A 17,618-nucleotide genomic window follows, 5' to 3' on the forward strand; every position below is an offset into this window, starting at 1 on the left:
GTCGGAGGGAGGAGGTAGAAAAGGAGAGGGGAGGGAAGCGGAGCGGGATGGGCGAGGGGAAATTAAGAGGGAGATAGCTAAGGGAGGAGAAAGGGGAATGGGTCGAAAGAGATAAAGCATCAATACATAATACGAGATCTGACTGATTAGAAGAATCTAATGTTTATCAAATCTTTTTTGCAAAAAAAACAAGACACCAAAAGCGCGTACGTTTTTGCCCCTACTTTCCTTTCCGTTCGTTCAAGTCCCTGGGCGATGCACCGCGGCAATAACAAGTAGACGTCGACCCGACGAAACACCAGCACATGTCTTGGTGCTCCCTAACTCTTACGCACCCTCATTAGAAGTCGCGAATTGGAGACATTTTGGCAACGACACTTATCAAACGAAAAATACGAGCACATGACTGTCGTTGACTTATTGTCAGCATTGTGAAAGTGTCAACAAGCTCTCACACTATTAGTTTGCTTATGCCCTTTCCTATTCTCTCTGCTCCACCTTCGTTGTCAATAACTATCCTAAAAAGTTTGAATTCGTAGAAAATTAGTCTCTTCATGGCGAAAGCAGTCGAAATGGTCAATTTTTTAACATCGAAATTATTCGCTGGCATCGTGTATAATATTTACATATTGAATTGGTGTGGCTATTGAATGACAAAATTGCAGAGAAAGCAATATTTGTTGAAATTTCGGTCTGATGCGCGCTGAATGTGCAATTAACCTATTTTACACAAACTAGTCCAAACTACTCAGTTTTATTTCTGGCTAATGTATTATTACATTCATATTTTTGAACTGTCGGGTTTTTTATCCGCCGAACCATATAATTTGGTTTGTTTAACCAAACGATAAATGCCTTCATTTCTAACCGATATGTTCATTTTCTTGAATTGCGGGTAGTTCTATTTCCGAGAACTGAATTTGGTTTATCTCATTTAAATATTCGATTTGCTCAACCGAATTTTTGGTCCATCGTACCAAACTTTCGGCTGGAACAATAATGATGCGTTCGGAACGGATGAAACTAAAGAAACATATTAGGTTACGTGCAACTGAAGTTCGTGCGATAAAGAGCCATAAATACTTGATGCTTACTTTTCTACCTCTTATTTGTGCAATTTTAAGGGTAATGACGATGTTTTAGGATCAAAGCAGCGCTCATGCAATGAGGTAAGACTCGGTCAACTTGAATAGACGCAGAGTTTTCTGCTCCGCTGAGGAAAAACGTCTTATCTGTCTTCGAACGTTGCCAACTTCTTCTCAATAAAATATTAATTTTTGAGGAAGGTTATGAATATTTTGCCCTAAAATTATCATATACGTTAGATAAAAATGCGAGTGACATTTTTGAAAAATTTGATTGAAAAATATTTACAGGTTTTCGGAAAAATCATAATTTATCGAGGAAAAGTTTACAGCGTTTGAAAGCTTATAGGAGGTTTACTGTTAGCACGGCAGTATTTCAAAGGAGTTCATCGTGTGATAAATGCCCCAAAGCGGTTGCTAACCAGAAGAGTGATGACCCCTCTCTGAGTCGACATATTCTCTGTCTTAAGTAGGTACCTTATGAGTACAATCGGGCATTACGTGATACTGGTAATATTGAGCAACTGAATAGAAACACACCTGGCAAGTAGAAGACGAAACATTTTTCGCAATATATTTTCTTTTGCCGTTTAAATTCATTCCATCAGTTCTATGAAAAATAATTAATGAATCATAGAATTTTCGTGTGCGATAATTGTTTAAAAGACAGCATCCAGACATCAATAGGAAAACATCCTCATGAGATGAGCATATAATCATACATACGAATTATTTTGTCTATAAAATAATGGTAAAAATCAAAATTTCAATCTAAGTAAGAATATTTGACTATTTGCCTGCTAGGCATTTGATAAAATGCCTGATTTGACTATTTGCCTTCGACATATGCACCACTAGTTTCCCAAAGCACATAAGTGTTTTTACGGATGGACCAGGAATTGTAGTTCCTAATTGCAAAATGTGGTCCAATTTTGCCGTGAAGAAGTGCATGAGCACGCGTGAGCAAATGACAGTCCATATTCTGCCCGTGTTAGACACTCGACGATCACCGTTCCCCGGTTCCTGGTGAAATTGCGTAACGCACCGTTCATTCACCTACATTTGGACGCATTTATGCCAAAAGGACCTATGTTCATGGGGGTTGCGTGCAACATAGTTCCTTTTAGCATAAATACGCCCATTTTCGGTGCTTCCTCACTTCAACGACGCCTTTATTTACTCGCGAGCGTTGACAAACACGCGCCGTCAAAGTTGTCGTTATCCGATAAAAAATCACATCATTAGTCATCGGGCTCACGGGCACCGAAGTCTGGCAACTTGATGGATTTGTCCGATGCACTCAAAAAGGATGCTTTCTTCACTGTGGCAAATGTGACGCCACCGAAGACCAGCGGGCTGATTGTTTGCAGAACTAAACTGCTAGATCGATTCGATAAAGTCCCTTTAATCGATTAAATGAATCGGCTGATTGTTTGCAGATCGAAACTGCGAAATCGATTCGATAAATCAATGTTATCGATTAATTGAAGGGTAGATGCAGAGTGGCAAAATTTCATGAAAAATAAAATCTTGAAGTTTTTCGTGAAATATACTATGCAATTTCAGAGACTTATGAAAGATATTGAAAACTGCCGGTTCCTTTTCATGTTTCGCAAAATGTAAAAATTGGGACTTTTGTGGAGGTTGCATATTCTGGTCCCTGAATAATATGAAGTATTTCACGGTCTTGTGAAATTTCATGAAATATTTTACAGCCTTGTGAAATTACATGAAATATTTCACAGCCTTGTAATATTTCATGAGATATTTCACTGAAATTTCCAATTTTCCATTGCTTTCTTACGTTTCATGCTACCCTGGGTGGATGATTCCGGGACTACTCCTCCATGGACTTATCACCCTCGGTATAATTCGTAGCTTGGCTGACATAAGGGCGTAACTACACTCTGCAATGAACCCTGTCGTCCGTACAATTCAATGCTTTTCCGGGCTCATCTCAACGTGTAGTTACGCCCTTATGTCAGCCAAGCGACGAATTTACCCACCTCTTTTCACTCACAGAATTTATACCCCTATGCACTGTTTCATACATGCATGTTTGCAAAGAGGGAGTTTCCCGCTACATGTATTTTATGCTACCCTTGGAAGTCGTGGAGGAGGTCAAGTTAAAGGCGAACTTGATTTCTACCTCCAGTTCCTAGAGTTATTCAGATGTGTTCATGATAGCAGCGATGCTCAATTCTTACTTTTGCAACTTTCCTCAAAGTCAATATCAAAATATTTGTCGGTGGGTAGAATTGAGTAAAACTTTATGGACGCCTCGCTGCAGTGGTGACTGAAAACACAAAGATTATAACAAAAGTCACTCGCCCCTGGACATCATGCATAAACTAAGGTGGACATAAACTAAGATGCGTGATACAACTATTCCAACTCCTGTGCCGCTCAAATTGCATCCATCGAGTTGAAGGCGGACCTGATTTCTAACTCCAGTTTCCAGTTATTCAAGGATGACGGCGAGAGGGTTCTATAACTTTGATACCTTGCAACTTGATGAAAACGCTCGTAGGTAAAATAAAACAAAATAAAAACAAAAAAAAAAAAAAACAACACGTTGGTTAAAAAAGTCATGGGTGATTATCATTTAGTCAAATGCATTAGTTCGATACAGTTGAATCGCATGCTTTTTTTAGATAAAATTTTCCGGTCTAATTACTTTTCGAAGAATACAGTAATTAGTATCTGAAACTTACTTTGGAGCGCCCATAGGTCAAACTGCGCGAGCCTCTTGAGAAACTGCTGACTGTGAAGTTTGCACTGTTGGTTGGAGCTAGAAAGGGGTGCAAATGGCGGCGCCACGGACGAGAATAATCGGTTCCCGAGCGCATCCCCTGAAACAAAACAAAAAAATGAATAATTACACTTCATGTATTATTTTTAAAGTTTTTTTAACCCTGTATAAAATCCAATGGTCAAGCAAGCATTCGGGAACACCACGGTCCGCGTTCCCACAATTTTACATGTACATTTTTGTGGTGTTATGATGGACGTTCTATTCAGTATTTCTCATCAAAGTCTCAAGTAGAGCAGTGAGAAAACATTGAATATTTCCAAATTTGATGCATGAGTGACGAACAAACTTTTTGCGATTAACGATTCAGAACACAAGTTTCGAGGTATTAATTCAAGTTTTTTTTTTTTGCGAATGGTGTGAAACGTAAGCTCCGGATAACATTTTAATGATATTTTGAGGAGCTTGAAGGACAAGGCGAGATTTTTGCTATTTCGAGAAATACGTGTGTAAAGTTCCTAAATTATATGAAACCTAATGGCGAAAAGAAAGTTCAAACTCACATTATCATGTTTAGAAATTGGATTTTACCAATGAATTTTTCACAGAACTTATTCGAAACATAGATTTAGTTGGAATCACTAATAACTCAATTTTTTCGAAAATTTCACTGCTGCGCCTTGTCCTTCAAGACCTTATTTCGATCAAAGGTTCATTTTTGCTTGAAGCGGAAATTTTGTAACTCCTTAATCGAAATACATGCACTGCAACTTTCACCGCATATGTACAATACACTTTAATAAATACGATATGACTAATTTATGAGTCAGAGGGCTTATGATAATGATTTGAGTCAGTAATGACCAGCAAGTATCCTTCTAAAAAGCATGTTGCGTGGCGAAAAATCTCGTTGCGCTTTCGTGTCTCGTGTATTCAGAATCAGTCAATAATGACATGAGTGATAATGTCATCCGCTAGGAACAAAGGGAGGACCTCCGTCCGCAAGCACCAAGAAATAGCGTCTCGTTTTTTCCGTCATTTGACAATGCCTGGCAATTGTCCTATTAGACTTGCAATAATTGTCGCAAATTACTGACGATTAAAATCTCCTCGAAAAGACCGGGACCCGCTGGAAGACAATGTAAACATACTTAGAAAAAATGACCCCGGCTATTTCGCGGTAATTATTTTCTTCCGGGTATTCGATCACGTGGTGAGTGGACGTATTATCCTCCGTCAATCGGAGATATTCAGAGTGTAAATATTTTCTCTTTAAATTCACGCATCCCGGTTCCATCGTTAAAGTTCCAAACTTCACATGTGCGATCGTCTAGATTAAAAAAAACATTTGGCGGACGGATGAAGGCAACATTTTCTGTAGAGCAATTTTTGTAAAGCTGGATAGAAAAATCGGAATTTTTAGTTTTCCACCGATAATCTTCAAAAATAAGTTAGCGGAGGCTTAATTATTTTTTGTTGAATTAAGTGGCATATCGATGGTGAAATGCCCGAACCATGTATTTCGTTTATGGTGTTCAAAAATCTCCGCTCCCATTATTATTTTCTTCTGAGAGCAAATCAACATCTTTTCGTGAAGTTTTCAAAAAAATTTCCTCGCACAGAGCAAAACAGTCACGGAAATTTTAAAGAATAAACGTTGAGTAGTTTTAAGTCAGCAACTTTGCAAACCGAGATACGTAGTTTGGAAGTTTCACCGTCGATATAAAGCTGCATAAGCTTTAGGCAATTCGACCATATTCCTATGTCTAGGAGGGTTTTCTTGAATTTTGGAAATATTTATATTTAAAGGTCCAACAAAGGTCATTTCCCTTTTAGGCATGTGTCCTTAATAAAGGACTCTTTAACACTGATTTTCGAAATAGGGGGAAGGTTCTTCAGGAGGACTCAGAGCAGAGGTTTTGAATTAGACAGGTTTGATTTTGAAAAACAATTTAAAAAAAGAACCACCCTAAAGAGCGAAGCTGAAAATTTTCTTTGGAGAAGGGAGAGCCAATATAGGCAAGGCATCCATCGAGTCCCCAGTACTGGGCTAAATTTTTGACTCTCTGTTTTATCTGACTCAGACGTAAAATCACCTATCTGCATAGAGAAACTGATGACGCTGATATTGTTTTTAAAATGCGCCGTAAAAAGTATTTACTAAAGTATCTTATACAACGAAATTTTGAAACCGATTAAAAAGGTACCATTTTTACAATTGGACAACATTTAGATTTATTCAAGTTAAAAAGAAAAACCTACGTGCATAAGGTTTGCACGCAACACAGTTCATTTTAGCATAAATTCTTTCATTGGACAGTAAGGAATTATGTACTACCTATACCTTGTTTAACAAAAAATGTGTCATTAGTTTCTCTAGACAGGTGTCTCGATAGATGGGCTAGTAAAAGTGACTCCTGCGGAATGATTATTGAAATTGATACACAAAGCTATAGACAAAGAAGACATGGGCAGTATGGAGTGATCTTGTTGGTTGAAAGGGGTGGTTCTTGTAGACTAGGGGAGAAAATGGTGGACTAACTATAGAGTCTCTACTAGTGGGTTGCCGCTAGTTAGTCTACATCCTTTGTCCATTGCAACCACTCGCTTCCACCAATAGGCTCCCTCCATATCCCCTCTGTCCTCTTTGTCTATAGCTTTGTCTATAAATTTCAATAATCATCCTGCAGATCTGCAAAATGCAGTCTAATTCCTCATGGGATGACGAGCAATGTAGGAGGCAATTGTCCTCCGGGACTTCCCATGCTTCTCCCACGCGTATAATTACGTATTCCAGCGTGTAACAAGTAACAAATCAGCGCTCCTCGAAGCGAGTACCAGTCAGAATAAGTGAGTTTTCCCCAATTTAAACCGACGGTAACGGCAGGCAAAGGTTACGTGATCCGGTCACCATAAAATCTAAACGTGAGTGGCAGAGGAACTGTGCTCTTTCGCCCCCGGACCTGGAGTTGAGTTCTGCCGTGCCAAGGAAGAACGCCGTAAGAACATTCAAGAGTTGCCGGATTTCCCTAGATAAAACATCTATTTTCGACGATATTCATGCACATTTCACCTTGAAATTTTCAAATATTTTAGATTAAATTGCGTACGAAATTGTCTGAAAATTTTGGGGGGAAATATTCCAAATTTTCCCACTAAATTCGGTTTTTATCGAAGGAAACTTGGCAACGTCTGGAGGTTCATACGGTGTTTTATCTTAGCACGGCAGAGTTCCAGTCACACCTGGCACATTCGAATCGATCCGTCTTAAAACCTCGTAAGTCCTTATCTCAGATGACTCCGGAACACCGTAAGAATAACCGAGTGCCAGGGTCCATAGGAGTGTGAAGATGTGCGGTTTCAGAATTCAGTCTGACAGTCTCATTCCAAGTCCGGACTCGTGGTCTCTATTTTGAGTTACTGACGAAGATCAAGGCCTGCGCTCTGCCGTGCTGAGCTAAAACGACGTAACTCAAAAGCAGATCGTATGGAGATATGCGCTTTTTGATTGGAGCGGCCGTTCCTGGCTCCGGATTCAATCCAGCCCTTGACTTCGCCAAGGCCCCGTATTGTCCTGTCAGTGCGGTAAAATACTTCTGCGCACCACAAAAGAGAGACCATCACGACCCATCTCAAGTCGGGAGGATGACGGTGAGCGCATGCAACTTTTGGCAAGAGGAATCGTCGTGGATTGGACGAAAGAACGTAACTTAATTCCGATGTTGCAAAATTGACACTAATTATTCATTTTTTAACACTGATATAGCTCTGCAATACGCGTTTAAAGTTTTACTGATTTTTACGCGAGTTCAGAAAGAAAAAAGAAGAATTTTCAGTTGAAAATGCGTGACAGTATCTTAGTTAAAATATAAATTGTGAGCAGAAATTTGGCAACGCTGAAATATAGTCACGTTCTTTTCCTCTGGAAAACAACGGAATAAACCCATTTAGTGGCAACGTCATGCTTGCGAAATTCGATGCATCAATGTCCGATGGCTCTATTGTGAACGAAATATTCCCTCGGATATGAATGAACTTTTATACAGAGTAAAAATTACTGTATCACAAAATGTTTCCTGATTGAGGTTTTATGCAGAACACGTTGAACGTGTAGAACATTTCCATGATCAACTGGACGTATCATGCTAAAAGAAACTATGTGCATATGGTTTCCGCGCGACATAGTTCCTTTTTGAATAAGTAAATTCAACTTATAAGGATAAAGTTATACCGTGTTTTGCTGACACTTATATGAGACAATTTTCAAGCTTCCTCCACATTGGTCCAATTGGCCCTCGAGATTTTTTTTTAAATCTTTAGTTCTGGGCTCCCAATTTTTGCTCGGTACTGGGTAGAAATTACTGTTTTACCATAGTATACCTCATAGTTTTCAACATTAATGTTTAGTAAATTTACACAACATTGCAGTTAATGTCAGGAGGTGAATTATTTGCGAGGTGGAATTATCGGCAGTACTTTTGTTGAGGACTTCCTTTATAAAATAGAGACGATGGGTGATTTGGTGAACGTGACAGCTATTTGTCTTTCAAGACATACAAATTCATACTACAAGGAAAAAACCCCAAAAAATATAGTCTCCAAGAAGACTTAGCTGGAGCACACCGATGATTTTGCATCTTGCGAATGATGTGTTGCCCGACAATTGTACTTGATTGTTTCCGGTATCTAGTCGTTTTGAATTCGGGTCTCAATCCTTCTGTTGTTGCTGCATTTCCATCTTTATGAATTCTTCAATATAGAGCCGTTGAACCACGAGCTAGATATAGTATTTAAGACTAGATCAAATAATCATGTCCTGTTTTTATGGAAAGGTTTCCAATGGACTGAAAAATCTAATTTTCAAAAATATGATATCCTAAAAGAGCTTGGTCGCGTGAGCGTTATGTGGCAAGGGCGCTACATGATCATTTGAAGGTTACCAAATTTCTTTTTAAGAAACATTTATTTCCAGCTACAATTTCTACAACGCGGCAACACACGCGCTTCGCCCATTCATCAATCTATATATGTACAGTATAAATACCTTTACGTATGAACTTTACATCGTGAAGTTGAATGTATGTTTCTTCCCGCGAACATTATTTTTTCAAAACTCCTAATATATGCAACGTTTCCTAGGATTAAACCGTCAATCCACTGTGGCATGGGCCTCTTCCAGATTTAGATCCGTTCACGGTCAAGAGCATCGATACCAAAATGGGCGTCATTAAGTAGTACCAATTTGGAAGATGTCCTGGAGTGGAAAACCACCATACTGCAGTAGCATATTTTAAGGTAAACTCGGCTTCTGGCCGTATTGTGAGCTTAATCCGTAAGGATTTGGGGTCTTCTTTTGTATAAGGATACCGAAGACACTTAAAGAAGTTCAGTTTCAGGCAATGGGTGATCATTTATTTCCTTCGAACTTGAATCGTTTGACAATAGTAGCGGAGACTTCGACGCTGAAGTAGAAAAATCAACAGTTGGCCGTATTGTGAGCTTCATATGCCCTTTTGCCAAAGAAATTCAAAGAAGTGTAGTTTCATTTGTGATTTGTTTCCCAAAGAGCGCCTGGTATAAGTCCATAACTGTCACCAAAAAAAAAAAAAAAAAAAAAATGCTCCATTTAAAATTTAAAAAGCCCTGGCCCTGACTAATGGCACTTTCACACCAACTTTCTACTGGGAAAAAGCCTTATTTTGATAGAATAAGCTCTTGAAGTCTGGTGGCTTGAACCCTGAGCCACTCTGTATGTCACAGCAGGATATCTTTCAACTTTTCATTGCGTTGCTTAGTGTGATTATCCCACATGAACAGTCACAACAGTGGCGAGGCGTATATGATCCATTATCGATATTTCCCCATTTGAAGCTGTGGTTAAGGATCGATTATCAAGGTGTTCGTTGCGAACACCCTGTTTATCGATCTATTTCCATATGTGTAATGACAGATCGATCGATGTATCACAAAGAACTCCACGCCACTGTGTCACATTCGCCTTTTTTCGAACCTCTTAGCGCGTACAGATCCAAACTGCTTGGTGACGTCCATTTCCGCCGTGCTGAGGGAAAAGGCCGTATAAACATTCAGATGTTGCCATATCTCCCGCCAATGAACATTCATTTTTGGGGAATTTATGGATATTTTTCCTTGAAATTTACGGACACTATACATTAAATTGCAAATAAAATTATCAGAAAAACTGACGGAGAAACATTCACAAATTTACTTTAAAATTCTGATTTTATCAAGGGGAATTTGGCAACGCATAAAGGTTAAGATAAGATAAGATAATTATATTTATTTGTTTATAAAACCATGTGGCCATGATACTTTGTCAAGTGAAAAAAGTTAGTTGGTTAGTCAGTTAATATATTTTAAGATATTCAGCGTCACAGGCTATTAACGTTGTTACAAAGAATTTTGAAAATGGGTAGTATCTATGGTTTAGATCATACATATATACATAAGGGTTACAAACCTAAACTGGGTTACTAAAGATAGTAAAGATCCTAACGATACTAGAAAGGTTGATACGGCGTTCTTCCTTAGCACGGCAGATTTGGTAACAATGCGCTTGACCGCGAATCCCAATCCCCAAGAGGCCAATGCCACTGGGCCACCGGACTTCATCATAGAGGAACAGCGACGCCACAGCTTAAACCCGAAACCACGTCCCAAACCCGGTGCATCGTAAGCTCCTACAAAATCCTCCGATCGGCCGATAAAAATTCTTTAATGGCATCCTCATATTCGAATATTTTACGCACCCAAGTGCGCGCTTCACTGAAAACTGAAAATTTCCACTGCACAAATCACACCATATTTCATCCGAGTTTTTAAGATCGGTATTTCAGTGTCAGAGTAACTTGCTGCTTTACATATCTCGCGTTCCTCTGTCTATCTATCGAGCAGGTGTTAATTGCCCGGGTAATTTCTGGGTGTTTTCTTCGCGCCAATATCCACCAATTACTCAGCAACGCTCCTCGCTGGATCCAACCCCTAGTCTGTTCAATCTTCTGAATGCCCTAGAGGTTCTACTGAGATCTACATCTATAAATACGGAGATCACTAAAAAGGATAAGTCGTCATTTTCCGGCCAAAGTATCACAAGCGCCATGCGACACTTCAAAATTTCCGCCGCCATTTTATTTTTTTACAGAAAAATTGTTGGTTGAATCTGTTCAAAAATTTCTTTGAACTATATTGGCACCACAAAGAAAATTCAGTGAAATTTTCGGACAGCTACATTGAACAGTTTCTCTGTAAAGAAATAAAATGGCGGCGGAAATTTTTCAACATCACATGGCGCTTGTGATACTTTGATCGAAAGGTGACGAAGTATCAGCCTGGTTTGGCTGGTCTGGGCTGGCCTGTATCAGAACATTCTCTCAAAAAAGGACTGTATTTAAAGTCAAAAAACTTTTCCGGGAGAATATACGCTGCGCTGTGCGTCTGCCTTTAAAAAATAGTTGTCTACAATTTTTTTTTCTTTTTCAAAGAAAACCCGAGGCACGTCATTTTCATACTCGAAGATTCATTTTTGACCGCAGAGTTAGTTTTCGTGACACTAAATCTTGGAAGCGAGGCCACCACCACTGATATTACTCGATCTCTGCAGCTCAAAAATAAACAACATACAAATGAGTCCTTGTGGTTCCGCCGCGACATAAAATAATCGGCAAGTGTCTATGATCGACGAATAAACCGGCGACTTGAGTGATAACCCACATAAATCTTTATTCATGAGAGCATCTTTCATTGCAAGGAAGATCCAAGAAGAAGTACCTGAAACAGCGGCTAAACGGAGATGGACCCGGGTAAGAGGGCGATTAACCAAGGCCGGAACTTAAAATAAAATGCAAATAGTCTCACCTCACGATGCGACCGAAACCACAGAGTTGAATCGGCTTTGAAACGATTAATTTGCTGCTTCGTCATTTTCGGACGTGGGCCTTGTCGTGGCAGTAGGAGGCCGGAAGACGAGGAAAAGATCGATTAAAAGTGAGGATGGACCCTTGACCACCTACTGAGGAATTTAACAATGTAAATTTTGAATTTCCTACGAAAAGCAAACAAATTGTTTATGTGCGTATGATTGCGGCGTCATGACCAAACAGCTTGTCTGGTACGGTCATTTTAATAGGATGACGGAAGAGAGGCTGCCAAAAAAGATGCTTGATTGGGTTCCTCCTGGGAGGAGAAGAAGGAGATACCCAGTGAGAGGGTGGAGACGGGCGGTTTTAAATGAGATGGGAGGGGGGGTGTCAACTCCCTGATGGATTGTGGGAGGACTAAGTTTTGTGGCGATTAGGCGTCGCAGAGCGCCAGAGCGCTATAAAAGCGACTCATATTTATGTATGATTGAGGCGACTGTATTGATCGAAATCTGGACGGTCCCCTATATTTAAAATATTATGATGCGAGTTGTCTGCCGTGCTAAGGAAAAACGCCGTATGAGCCTTCAGACGTTGCCAGAATTCCCTCGGTAAAACACAGATTTTTATGGAAACCTGTGGATAAGGCATGTAAAAATTCTTATAGGTTGTAAATTGTAAACAAATTGACTCAAGAAGTTTTAATAGTTCGATTCATTACCACCCAGCAGACGTGGTGTAAGAGATTCCCTCTTCCAAGAGAAAAGCAAGTGTGAGAACATTTACGCGAAGCGAGTCTTCACGTATCTCCGAACTTCTTGTTACTTTTCAAAAAAGCATCCTTGGTAAGGAATGAGGAAAAATGAGTAGAATCTATGTTTTCGGAACATAAACTGAACAGGCCCTTCATTTAGAAGTGGATACGTCGTAATTCACATACTGATGGTTCATTCGAAGAGTCTCATCAATTATTGATGTGTCATTCGTCCGATTTCTGATCTTCAATGTTTATTAGTTTTATCTTGTCCCTGTAACAGGTTGAATTTTTTGGTCTCGCTAAGCCGTAATTAGAAGATTACAACAAGGTCTTAGAAATGGGTCATTGATGATAGCCTGGCCTCTTATTGGTCACGGATGCAATTTTAAATGACCTCTTAGCTTATTAATACGCTTTGCAAATTTTTGCATTCGAAAATCAATCAATTTTGCATTTTGTCTGAGTTTAGACGATTTTAAATTGTGCATTCAGGTCAGCAAATTTTTTGAAGTTGCTTTCTTTGAAATCAGGTAATCGATCCGCCTTTAATATTCTTCGAACTTGAATCGTTTGACATTAGTCGCAGAGACTTTAACGCAGGGGTAGAACAATCGACACTTAGCTGTATTGTGAGCTGTATACGTCTTTTTACCAAAGATTCCAAGGAGATGCAGTTTCAGGTAATCTATGAGCACTTATTTCCCTCGAACTTTAATCTTTTGACAATAGATGCAGAGACACTTAACATTATAGAGTAGAACAATCGGCACTTACACTGTGAAAAAATGGAAACATCCTTTGAATGTTATATGTAATCAAAATCCTCTATTAGGATGAAAAAACGGCCAGTACAACTCAGTAGAGCTATTTCAATGACATATATTTTTTTTATTTTTCATTTATTTATTTTTACAATATAAAAAAAAATATAAAAGGATAAACTAAAATAGTCTAACCGGGCAAAGGGTAACCCTGACCGCCCGGCCGACTGTAGAAAAAAAGAAAAAAGAATTTAAAAAAGGGAAAATAATGAAGAAAAAAGAAGATAGAGAAGTAAGAAAGGTAAAGGAATAAGATATAGAAGACATACACTGGAAAAAACACATGGATCAGAGTCCAGACTCTAAAACATCGACAAGAAAAAATACTCTTGATTCAACGATTTTGCTTAAATCAGAACCAAGCCTCTTATTGAGCATTTCTTTTGATTTAAGCAAAAATCTTATTGAATCAAGAGTATTTTTCTGCAATGTTTTCAAGAGTTGGACTCTAGATCCAATGTGTTTTTTTTCAGTGTACGTTAAGAAACGTCCAGTGTTTTAATTTTTACAGTGTAGCCGTATTGTGAATTATTATAGACGTCCTTTTACCAAAGAAACCCCGAGAAGTGCAGTTTCAGGTAATCGATGAGCTTTCATTTTCCTTCGAACTCTAATCGTTTAACGAAAGTCCCGGAGACTTTAACGCTGGAGTAAAAAAATCGGCACTTGGCCATAGTGTAAGCTTTTATACGTCCTTTTGTCAAAAGAGTCCTCAATTGTACTTAAGAATAAGAGAGGTCATGACTTCTACTCCTCTCCCGAATATTATATAACGCATGGAGCTGTCCGACCCCTAAAATATGCAAAATCCCCGAATAAATGCAATAAAATTCATGCTATGTAAAAATGCCCCACGAGACCGGAGCAGCGCGTCTTAATCCGATTTTCGAGGTGTGGGAAGGGGAATCAAGGTATCGGACAGATATTTTGGCTGATTTGGATTAATTTGCATAGTTGTAATTTCACCTCTTATAATAATCGAAATATTGTAGTGCTCAATTAGGCCAAGGCCCCTTTCGTCACGGTACTTTTGATCGACTGAATCGAGCCGAAATCTTTGCGCCGAACTACGCTTCCTCCAGCAATGTTTCCCTCTCGAGTGTCGCCATGTTGCGCCGCTCGTAATGATGCGAGCGCATTGTCAACGATTGAGTCATGCTGCCGTTCTATAAACAAAAACAGCGTATACTCGCAGAGTTATCAATGGGAGTTAAGTGGTTTCATCCGGTCCGAGACCAAAAGCATGAAGTGCTGTGAAAAAACATCACAAATACACGGGATATTCAATGACTTACGTTGTCGTCGCCATAAGCAGAGCAGCGCGGCTTGACTTACGTTCGTTTTAATTTTGGGTGATCTTTCCGCCTAACTCTTCGCCAACCATCCATTTACTGAGAAGCTTCAGTCATTGAGTGCCGCGATTCAATTTTAAATGATATTAGGAACCCATTTTGATACCTAGCGATGCACGCATGCAAAGCAGTCAGGATAACAGGTAAGCAACCAATTTTGGGTTATAATGATTTTCCACCAGAAAATCTTCCGATAAAACTCCTTCAGATGATGAGTTTTTTTTGAGAAGTTTGCTTGCTGTTTACAACTTTTTAAGCAATTTAATAATTGGATCTATTTAATTTAATAGCTAATAAATGTCTGATCGAGTAGTTTGCAACGCGAGTCTTTCAAACTGAGCAAGTTTGTCCTCTTAGAGATACAGATTTTTCAGACTTTATCCACCGATATTGAGTAATAAAGAAGATTCACGACTTGAGCAATAATTTTTGGAACAGATACAAGGGGAAAAACCTTTTAGTGCTCGTACGGAGAGTGGTAGGTTTAATGGCTTCACCTACATTTTGAGCGGAGTACCATGCAGCCATGCTCAGATGAATGTCTAGTTCTGCGAGCTGATTTTTTATATTAATTGGTAGACTAGGAGAGAAACTGATGGACTAACTGTAGGGTCTCTCGCGGGATGCCGTTAGTCTATTATCTATCTCGTTTGTCCATTGCAAGTGCAACCACCCGCTTCACCAATGGGATCCCTCCATCCCCTTTTTCTTCGTCTATAGCTTTGTTTATCAATGTCAATAAGCGGCCCGCTGGAGGGGTAAGGTTGGTACCTACCCAAGATCTAGGTGATACTACTCTAGAACCGCTCTAAGATTGCTTTCCCTCGTACAGAAAGCTTAAAAAACAGAGGGCTATCTGTCAAAAACATGTGAAACTTTGGACCTCTTTAAAATTGACCTAATGCATTGACATTTTAAAAAGTGTCTGATTCAACCCATGGCCTTGAGCATTCATAATAAAATGCCTCTCCACGAGATCGAACCGTAAGTACTCTCATTAGCGTCAGACTGTTCGATGTGGCAACATAGGTGTAACGCAGGGGCTCCATCGGGCAACGACGGATAAATTCACCGGCGGCACAATTTAGCAATGCAGCAAACAATAAAATGAGGCGCGACTAAACGCATGACGCCGATGCGATGTCGCGGAGCACGCCGAATGACAGATGTCTCCGTCGGCCCCGGTCAAATCCGCCGCTCTCACCGCACCGTTCGGCAACACCGCCTCGCTTTGCCGATTATGAAATTCAGCACCGATCGAATCTAAAGGAAAGGACCTTGAACATGGCTTACTAGGACATCTTATCAAATAAATGCAGGATTCGGAGAAAGAGGGGTTCCCCTGACATTTTTCGGACGCGAGAAAAAAATCGGCGCGCCAGGCATCTCCATTGCACTTTCGAAACGAGTTAATCAGCCATCGATTTAAATCCGACTCAAATATCTCATGATACTTCACGCTACTCACTTTACCGTTAATGATACTTCATGATACGGTCGGACCTCGATTATCCGTGATAACTGGGACGCGGATAAGCGAATCCGCGGATAAGCTGAACCTTGGATTGTCTTAGCTGCGCGAAAGCTCAACAGAATGTGCAAGTGCCAGATCCGAATTTTGGATGGGACGAGGAACCCGACCATTGCTTATTTAAAGAGGGCTCACTATTGCGAGTACAACTAGACCGAGTTCATCAGAAGGGAACCAACCCACGTCAAGTTGAACTGAGAAAAAGAGGTTTGAAGTTTTATCCCTGCATGAGGCTCAATATAGGAAATGAACTTTAATCCGCCTTTTCACGAACTGATTTATTTTTTTCGACTTTCAGATCTTGGCAGGAGAATATATATGACTAGTGAAACTCAAAAGCATTCTTAACTCAATGTTTTTGAATATGTGGGTTGGTTCCTTTCTGATTAACTCGGTCCAACTATCGATGATCTTGCTTTCATTCCTAAAAATGTTCCGTGGTGTTCTTGTCTCCGTTCACGATAATGTTCTTAAAAATTTTCTCCGAGATGTTCCCATGAGTTCCAGTCTCGAAAGCGGCATCAGGGCTCCACCTTTCCGGAAACTTTCCCAAGATTTTTTGGCTCTCGGGAATATTTTAGCCAAAAAAGCGATCTTAGGAATGTTTCGTTTGCGCACCCCAGATGACTTGAAACCGTCAGCAGCGCGGGTCAACCGTGCATGAGCATACGTCATGCAGTACGTGGCGAGCGGCGCGTTTTGATGCGTCACGGGTGCGAACCGTCTTCACTTCAAGTGCCTTAAGCCTGATACCACAATACGCCCCTCCTCTGACGTAAAGACGTACCTCTATTTCCTTATGAGCCTCCTAAAGCTTGGAGTTTAACGGAGAACAGGGATCACGTGGCAATTGAGGTACGCCCCTACGCTTGAGGGGCAACGCGACGAATACTGGGAATTCACAATTTCCAGCATCTCCATCTCGCAACTTACGAGGGCCGCGCCGCAGTGGGAAGTATGAGCTTTAACTCCCTCCTGTCTCTACGGAGGCATCTCCGTAACGCAATCCAGGCCCGCTCAGACAAATAACGACAACGTATTTTAAATGGAAGCCCCCCCCCCCCCCCCGGCCGTTACTGGACCATGGGTGATGTGCTAAAAGACCCATCTGCTCAAAAACTCTATACTTGACTCCCTCCGGAAAGTGTGAGATTCTTCACTAAAAAACTACATTCCAACTATTGCAACATCCGGTTCATCAAACTGTGTCAGGTACCTGAAGTCCGTCAAACCGTTTGTCATGTTGTCCGTCAAACCGTTGTGCATCCGTTTGTCAAACTTTTCTCTCATCGAATCACACTTTCATTTCTTTAAACCAAACTATCGATCCATGTGGTGGATTTTCACTTCAGACTGGTTCAATTTAAAACGATTTTTATCGAACCGGAAATTCCGTTCGACAAACCAAGGAGCGACGTTAACGCAAAACACCACACGAGCAGT

General features: G+C 40.1%; 1 protein-coding gene across 1 annotated transcript in view; it reads right to left on the reverse strand.

Annotated features, from left to right (window-relative positions):
• LOC109033734 (nose resistant to fluoxetine protein 6) overlaps positions 1 to 17,618 on the reverse strand; it is a 62,900-nt gene that overhangs the window by 21,225 nt on the left and 24,057 nt on the right. The window contains exon 2 of the mRNA XM_019046488.2: positions 3,800 to 3,937. Within this exon, the coding sequence (XP_018902033.2) occupies positions 3,800 to 3,937 (138 nt within the window). The remainder of the gene's footprint in view (positions 1 to 3,799; positions 3,938 to 17,618) is intronic.

Source organism: Bemisia tabaci, chromosome 2 (genome assembly GCF_918797505.1).
Source record: "Bemisia tabaci chromosome 2, PGI_BMITA_v3".
Classification (NCBI taxonomy): Eukaryota; Metazoa; Arthropoda; class Insecta; order Hemiptera; family Aleyrodidae; genus Bemisia; species Bemisia tabaci.